The sequence below is a fragment of the Fulmarus glacialis genome, unplaced genomic scaffold, assembly GCF_000690835.1.
Source record: "Fulmarus glacialis isolate BGI_N327 unplaced genomic scaffold, ASM69083v1 scaffold1584, whole genome shotgun sequence".
Taxonomy (NCBI): domain Eukaryota; kingdom Metazoa; phylum Chordata; class Aves; order Procellariiformes; family Procellariidae; genus Fulmarus; species Fulmarus glacialis.
The window spans coordinates 2,444-11,074 of NW_009208473.1; the positions used below are offsets into that span (position 1 = coordinate 2,444).

Genomic DNA, 8,631 nt, shown 5'->3' on the forward strand with positions numbered 1-8,631 from the left:
AGTCAGCTAAGGGCGGTACAGAATGAATTTCCTCGCTGCCTGCAACAGCTCTTCCCTCAAAAGCCAGCTTCACACATCAGAAAACTTCTTCCAAGACTGGACCTTACTTGCAGTCCCGGAGGAAGCCTGTAAAACATTAACTACAGCACCTATTCGTGTCTCATCTCAAAGGGATAAAACCCGTTTCTGGGTCTGTCGGGGGGTCAGGAGAGTATAAAACCGCATTCATTCAAACTGGTTTGGCAACACCTACAGCAGCAAAGGATTTCACAAATGTGTTCCCTTCTGTAAACACCACCAGTGCTCTCGTGTCCCTTTTTGCCCCAAATATCTGTGCTAATACGTCCCATTTTGTGCTCTCGCTCCATCAGGTCGCGCTATGCGGAGTTCCAGTTTAATTGCCAGCCGTCCCTGCAGGCTGCGAGCGGCTGGCGGGGGGGCGCCCGTGCGGGCTGCGAGCGGCTGCCGGAGGGACAGCTATGCTGCCTGTCTGCTGGCGTATACAGGGATCATAGGTAGGAGGCTGCGTCCTTTGGCTGGTCTCTTTCCCACTCTCTGGGTGGGAAATATCTCCTCTGGGTGGGAAACACCTCCTCTTACTCTGGCCGGCTGAAAGCTATGAGGACAGGAAGGTGGAGGGCTGAGACTGGGATCTCGGGGAGATGCTGGGCTTTCTCTCTGCGGTGACTAGAGAAGGAGCCTAAGCCATGAGCACAGGGTGACTTTAGGATAGCTGCAGCAGAGGGAGAAAAACCATGCACCATGGGCTGCTGCAAGATCCCAGCTTCTCCCTCGGATGGAAATAGATGGGCTGTCCCAGGGCATCTGCTCTGTCAGGGGTTCTCTGATGCCATCACCAGTGATGCCCCTGGAAATCACCATCCACTGCCATCCTGCTGACTTCAGAGGGTGTCAAATTGGGTTTTCAGATGCTGCAGAGACCCAGCTGGCAGCAGTTAGCACAAGCACAGCCAGAGTCCAAAGAGAAACACCAGTGGCCATTGGATTTGGTCCATCCTGTCGGATGGGATAGATTGACAGCTTTTTGGGTCAAGATTTCATTCTGGTTTGTCTCTGGCCATTCTGGAGATTGAGTTTGGCTTTTTCAATGACAGCGTAGAAACCTTTACGCACATTCACGTACAGTGTTTGAATGTTATCAGGGAACCTGAGTTCCCAGGAGCTGCCCATTCCTTGGACTGATAGTTCGTTTTAATTGACGGAAGGCTTTGCTGGCGGCGGGGCGAACAAAAGGGTTGCGACTGCCCCTCTCTCTTCTCCTCCCTGGGAGCAAAAGAGACCTGTGACACCAGCACTTGAAGGGTTTTCTCGTGCTGCCATCACGGAGGGGCTCAGCTGAGGCTGTAAGCAGAGCAACCCAAGAGAACAGCAAGGAGGGAAATCATTGTCCCTTCTTGAAGTACCAGCCTTGCGGTAACACTTCTCCATCCTTCCCGGCAGGCAGCCCCATCACACCCAACTACATTGACAACTCAACTTCCAGCATAGCTCCCTGGTGCACGTGCAATGCCAGCGGCAATCGGCAGGAAGAGTGTGAGAGCTTTCTGCATCTCTTCACCGACAATGTCTGCCTCCGTAAGTATCGCCCGGCACGTTGCTGCTCCGGCAGCATCGCCCGCCAGCTGGTGAGGCTTCTTGTGAATGAGGGTATGAAGATACCCTGGTCCTCAAGAGTCTGTAGGTGTCCAGCTCCCTGTGCTTTCAACAAAGGAGCTCTGAAGACCCTCGGGCATGCATTTGGGTGATGCGGTCAAAGGAGGCTGGAGAAGGGATGCGCGTGCTTTCCCTTGGAAACATTGCCCTAACAACGCTTTTCTCCATCTCTTTCCCACACAAAGAAAATGCCATTCTGGCCTTTGGCAATGGGACCTACCTGAATGCAGCTGTGGCCCCATCCATCCCCCCCACCACACAGATGTACAAGCAGGAGCAAAATGCCAACAGAGCTGTGGCGACCCTCAGAGAGAACGTCTTCGAGCACCTCCAGCCCACCAAGGTAGGAGAGGGCTGACCTGGCCCTAAGAGATGCTTGGCCATGTCTATACCTCCTCCATGCCCTCCAGCCCTCCTCACCTCAGCTCCATCTTCCATCTGTGTCATTTCAGCTATGTGCAGACATCCAACCTCCCCTCCACCTCCTGGAGTCCCTGATTCACCCTCTTCTTCATGCCCTGACATATTCTTCCCCAACATCAAGCACAGGGCTGCATGCTCCTGTCCTTTTGCACCAAGGGAGGTTTAGACTGGACATTAGGAAAAATTTCTTTACTGAAAGAGTGGTCAGGCCTTGGAACAGGCTGCCCAGGGAAGTGGTGGAGTTGCCATCCCTGGAAGTATTTAAAAGACGTGTAGATGAGGCACTTAGGGACATGGTTTAGTGGGCATGGTGGTGTTGGGTTGATGGTTGGACTCGATGATCTTAGAGGTCTTTTCCAACCTTCATGATTCTATGATTCTATGATCCCTGACTCTGCCCTCCTACCTGTTGGTCACCTTTTCTTTTCTTTTGTGGATGCTACGGAGAGATATGGTATTTTTTTAGAAGTACTGGGAAATCCATGGGCTTTTCAGGAGCGTAGAAGGGGAGCCAGGACCACTGGTTTGGCTCCTCACCCTCCTGCAAGGCAGTCGCATGGTTTCAGACAAGCATTTCAGCTGCCTGGGACACAGGTTCCTCCCTTGTTAGATGAGGATCCTGGAGGTCATAAAGTTGAGGCTTAACTGACTAAGGTTTGCTAAGCACTGGAACATTTCAGATGAAAGGTTCTAGTCATCAGCAAATTGTTAGTATCAAAATAATATTAAACTGAAATTATTTTGAAGCAAATAACAGATTATTTTACTGGTGATGGCAGTAGTAGGTATTAAATATTTTATTTTTAAATAAAAAGCAATGACCTTGATCTGCCACCCATCAGAGTAATTTTCAGATTGAATTATTTTACTATTGAATAATTAACAGTGACCCTGATTTGCTGAACATTCAGGTAACAGAAGTTGTCAGTTAACTAGACTCCAAGGACTGAGCGTGGGCTTTGCACTGGGCTAGCCGATACCTTCAGAGAGCTTCCACACATGGGTATTTTTAAGCCTCTTCCCTGTTCCTTTTGCTGGGAAAACAAGAGATTCACCTCCCTCCACTCTGTTTTCACAGAGCAGCAGGTTGGGAGGTGCAGAAATGTGGCCTCAGCTTCCCTCACTGCTTTTCAGGGCATCGGTGGCTTTCATCAGGCCACAAACTTTGCACCCAGGAGATTTGGAGGATTTGCTTCTAGCGGGTGCTCCCCAGACCTTAGTGCAATCCAAGTAATGGCCTGAGGTCCAGACCTTGCACAGAGAACTTTATCCTGGAAGTGATGGAGAAGCTGTGAACCTCCCTCATCACTGACAGTCCAGTGCAGATAGCCAACTGCTGCTGCCACCAGCAAGTGGGAAGCTGGAGAAAGCAACTGCAGTAAGGGATGGCCCTACCACATCGCCAACCTCCACGTGACAGCAGCACATCCCTCTGCTGAGGTGTGAGCGCTACTGGAGCACGGGCACTGCTGACACTGCAAGAGAAACCGGGCAGTTGGGTCTTGACTTTGGACTCATCCCTGGAAACATTCAAGGTCAGGTTGGACGGGACTCTGAGCAGCCTGATCTAGTTGAAGATGTCCCTGCCTGTGACAGGGGTGTTGGACTAGATCACCTTTAAAGGTCCCTTCCAATCCAAACTATTCCATTCTATTCCATTCCATTCCATTCCATTCCATTCAACTTCAAATCCAGATCCTTTTCAACGTTTAATGAGTTTGGTGCCCCTGGACGTGAGGAGGAAAGCTACGATGGACCAATTAGTCCATCTGCTTCCCATCTTCATAGCAGTGCAGAGCCTTGGCTCTAACTTATCTCAGTTATCTAACTAATGCAAATAGAGGTCTCTAGTAAAGCAAATTTTTGTCCACAGATGTCAATGCACTGTAAAAGGAGAAGGGTGCAGGGGGTAGGCACCCAGGGTGCGAGTCAGTGGCATAAACACATGCACTGTATTTTGGAATAAGCCACCTGGCTCCCAGCTGCTGCTTGGTGAAATGCCTACCAGCCCCATGGAGGTGTACTCACACCTGGGGGACATCTCCACCTGAAGAGGCCACCAGGTCAAGACGCTGGCCAGCAGTGGCTCCATAAGCTGCATGGATCTCCATTGACCAGAGTGGGCATCCAGGCACCCACCTCACACAAAGATACCTCCAACCAGTCTCCAAACCTGTGGGGTGCACAGCCAGCGCTGTGCCCACGAGGTGACCCTGCTGTATGCCACGGCGCTACCACCACCTTCACCACCATCTCCAACAGAGCTGAGCCGACCTCCAGACTAGACCTGGGGTGCTGAGACCAGCCCTGGCTCCCTCTGCACGTGCACACACATAGGAAGGCTGCACAGTCCCCAAGCCCTAAATCCTTGGAGGGACCAAGGTGGGGAACAACCACACTACTCACCCCATGCCGCCTCCTTTTTCTTGCAGGTGGCCGGAGAGGAGAGGCTCCTGCGGGGCTCCACTCGTCTGTCATCAGGGACCTCCAGCCCAGCAGTTCCCTCCTGCTGGGCGATGTGGCTTCTCCCCACTCTTGTTGTGCTGAACCTCTTCGTGATGTGAAGCAGGGTGGGCACACGCCAGGCAGAGACTCTCTTTGTGTTGGTTTCTTTACAAAACAACCAGACCAGTAACTTTTTCGGGGGGCTGGGGGGGAGGAGGGAGGGGATGGGAAGGAGAGGTGAGTGTGTGGGCATCCCTTCCTCCTCCTCATCCGTCTACCAATTTATTTGATTTTATACAACCTGCATCGTCGACAACCAGCTCATTCTTGGTCCTGGCCAGCTTTCCACCCCACAGGTTGGTTGTTGTCTCTCCAGCTCTTTGCGGCTGGGGTCAGAGCCATGGACAAGTCCCTTGGAAAAGGTGAAGGAGACAGTTGATCTAAGAAATGAAAGCTGCAAAGGAAATGCTTTACCTGCCCCAGCCAAAAGGGGAAAGACTTTTGATAGATGAGCTGTCGGGAGGTTTCCTGAAGCCCTGACTCACATTGGGGGGCTTTTGACAGGACACGTCAAGCGATGTGGAGTTCAGACTGTCTCCAGGGTTGCTCAGGACCTGAAAGGCAGACCACCTCATTCAGACTGAAGAAACCAGAGAAGGTGAGAAGGTGGTTGGTTTTGATCCTAAAGCACCTCTGGGGTGGACCAAGTAACCACGCTACGAACTGGCTGGCGGGGATTGTCCACCCGCTTGAAACCATGGCCAGCGTGCAACTAGCATGCATCTCCAAGCTGTCACCTACCCCTCGGGCCCTCCTTTTTAGAGAAACATGGTCATGTATTGATGGTGTTCAGGAAGAAACACGTGTGTTGCATTTTGTTTGCGGCTGGCTTTCTTCGTGTCCCAACCCTAGCGTCTCTATTCACTGGTCCTGTAAAGTCTTTGGGGTAGGTATTTTTTTGTCACATCCAAACAACCAGAGGCCAATGTTGTCCCACTCCAAGCTAACCTTTCTCCATGAGGGATGAATGTGTGAGCTCGCAGGCAGGACTCGATGGAGCCCAACGCAACCCACTCTCACGTGCTACCTGTGCATCTGCCGGTCTCGCGGAGGCAGAGGGTCTTCAGCCAGGGGATTTCATTAGTTTTCCTAGGAAAAGACAGGATAGAAAAGGTTTGCTAGATACCGCCTTGGGGACATAAATATCCAGCCAATTTGTGGAAAGGCCAAGTCATGAATCATGTAATGGGTAGGGAGTGGATTGCTACGGTTCCCCTCCTTGAAGAGCTGGCAGAGGCAATCGCTTGTGTCCAGGTTAGCACGTGAAGGACGTTGCCTCCTGCCAAGTCCTATTTATTCAGCCGAGAGGCCGTTTAAGCAAAGGCTGGTGAAGTGACCCATTCTACTGAGCTGCAACCAGAGCCCAGCTGGAGGGTGAGGACAAATGTCTCTCTGGTCTCTTGGGGCACAGGGAGGCAGATGCGTGACCTTGGGCTACCTGAGCATTTGGGGGTCTTCCCTCGAGGAGGTGAGCTGAGGACTCCCACTGCCTTCTTGAGGGGCTGAACCCCTCACTAGATCAAGCCAAGAAAGAAGATGGTAAGGAAGGGTGAGAAGGTTTCCCAGGATAAATGCTTACCCAGGTAAGCCACAGGAGGCACAGGAATAGCTCCAGATTCTCCCTAAGTATTTAGGCCTGGGCTTTGCAGCAGCCCATTTCTTCCTTGGCTTGTGCTCCTCCGAGGAACATAGTTAGTTCCTTAGCGTTTGGATCCACAGAAAGGCTTAGCAGCAGCTGACACAGCAAAGTCCAGCGCTCTTTATTCCCATTCCCTGCAGAACACCTTCCATTGTTTATTGCTTCAGATTTTTCTGAGAAACTTTCTTGGGTTTCGGTCCAATATGAAACCACGCTTGTTTGCAACTGAACACCTGTGGATGTGTAGACGTGCACAGAAATCCTCCTGGCTGCATCCTATCCAAAGTTCTGCTCCTCGAGGTCCTTGGGGCTATAACACCCGGTTGTCCTAATCCAGGGCTGTGCAAAGGAACGTGCCAAGATCCAAGTCTTGTGTGCAGGGTGCCAGGTCGCACCCTGAACTGAAACTTGTATGTGAGATCTTCACCGCCAAGACTCTCACCCAGGTGTGAAAAGCAGGTAGGGAGGTAGCGTTACAGGCAGGAAAGTCCCTTCCCTCCCTTCAAAGTACCATAGCCGTGAGCTGCTGTGAACATCTCCCCTTTATCCAGGACATCGGTGTCCTCTGAGAGACCGTGGAGCCATCTGTGCACCAAGTGACACAACTACTAGCTGCAACTCTGCAAAACTCGTGTCCTCTGAGCCACAGGTGAGAAAGGGATTAAATCCTGATGCTCAGCCCTTCAAAGGCAAGGAACTACCTCAACATCATGAGGTCATGCCGTGAATTGCCGCCTTCTGCCGCTTTCCTTTCAAGTCCTCTAGTCATGCCCTGCTCTTCTACACATCTGGTCCCAGCAAGCCTGTCTCCACCGGCCTTTAATCTTGCGCGGGCTGGGTCTCTGTGTAGGACGGGCATGCAAGTGTCAGCTGCTGTTCAGGAGTACCCACTCCTGCAGCCTCTCATGGCTCTTGGCCGTTTCCTTCTCTGATTGACAGCCAGCAAAGAGACTTTTTCTAGGTGGTCAGGATGACTGGCAACCCCACCTGAGCTCTCCCTTAGGACTGGTATGCTGTGAAAACTAGGTGTGGAGAATCCTACTCATAGACTAGAGGGGATGGAGGAGACCTCCACAGGTTACCTAGTCCATCACCATGTCTCACAGCAAGACCAATGGTCTGTTTACACTTTCTGGCAGATTTATCTTAAATGATTTTTAACAATTTCAATGAGAGACATCATCACGTCCCCTGGATTTATATCTTGCTTTAAAGACTCCTTAGGATGTTAGTTGTCTCTAAGCATCACAGTCCAACGAGACCCTCAATTCCCATTGCGGTGTCTTCTCAAGTCCTCAGTTTTGGAAGGATGGCAGAGCAACAGCTAAAAGTGCCCCGAGGCTGTAGAAGGTGACAGCCAACTACCATGGATCATATCACAGAGGCATTGCATGAGAAGCTCAAAAAACATGGCAACGGTCTGCCGGGATCCCTGCCGAAACTGCAGTGAGTTTGTGTAAATGGGTGTCTGCTAGAGGGTTTCCTCCCCGTGCCCTTGATTGAGGGACCTCAAAAGCATCTGCAGAGCTGAGGTTGCAGGTCTGAAAATACACTCCCCGTCCTCAGCCTTTGTCCTGTGCTGTGAGTTTGGATAGAGCGTCCTTCAAGCACTGTCCCAGGTCAGGTCCTGCACTCCCGGGGGTTCCCCGCGGTCCGGGGATGCTTCAAAATGGAGTAAGGCCCAGAGCAACGAGCCTCTCGCCCAGCAGGGAAGAGCCAGGGGGGTGGGATGGGCAGTCAATTACACAGAATTAAAAAAAAAAAAAAAAATTCCCAAACCTGCATGGCTTTTTTCCTGATCATTTCAGCCTTTTTGCCAATATTTAATGTCCATTCTCCCTCCGAGCCTGTTCACGAATCAAACTTTGCAAAAAAGGATGGCTTTTGAGCAGTCCTTTTGGAGGAACGGAACCTGATTACATTCCTCCCCACCCACAAACACATGCATGCACAGGCCATTTCTTTTCCCTTGTGAAAAGTCCGTAATTTTTTTGGATGAAATTTCATCTCTCTCGAACTCTGTGAAGTGAACCATGGATCTTCATTTTTAAGTCTCTTGACTAACGACCAAAGTCATAGCAGCTGCTTGAAAAGGCAAAGGACTGAGCGAGCCAAGAGAGAGAAAGGGAGACAATTTTTTTAGGAATTACTCCGTACCTGGGGACTTTCATAAGCACAAAGAGTCATGGGGGAAGAAAAAAAAAAAAAAAAAAGAAAAAAAAGAAGAAAAGAACCGGCCAAACTTTCTGTAGCCCCCAAACTCTATTTTTTTGGCTGCTCAGCACCGTTCCCAGTGGTTTGGCAGTCCTGAAAGCCCTTGAAATATTGTGTATGTACAAATACCACATCGTCGTTAAAGCAAGAGCGCGAGCAGGGAGGGAGACAGCGCG

General features: G+C 50.9%; 1 protein-coding gene across 1 annotated transcript; it reads left to right on the forward strand.

The window, feature by feature from the left end:
• Positions 1–371: 371 nt before the first annotated feature.
• On the forward strand, positions 372–4,661 carry LOC104075823 (GDNF family receptor alpha-4-like; the record flags this gene model as incomplete). The annotated part of the gene is made up of 5 exons (XM_009576475.1): positions 372–416; positions 451–515; positions 1,462–1,596; positions 1,860–2,017; positions 4,530–4,661. Coding segments are annotated over 5 exons (535 nt in total), but the record flags the coding sequence as incomplete, so codon positions are not given.
• Positions 4,662–8,631: the final 3,970 nt, after the last annotated feature.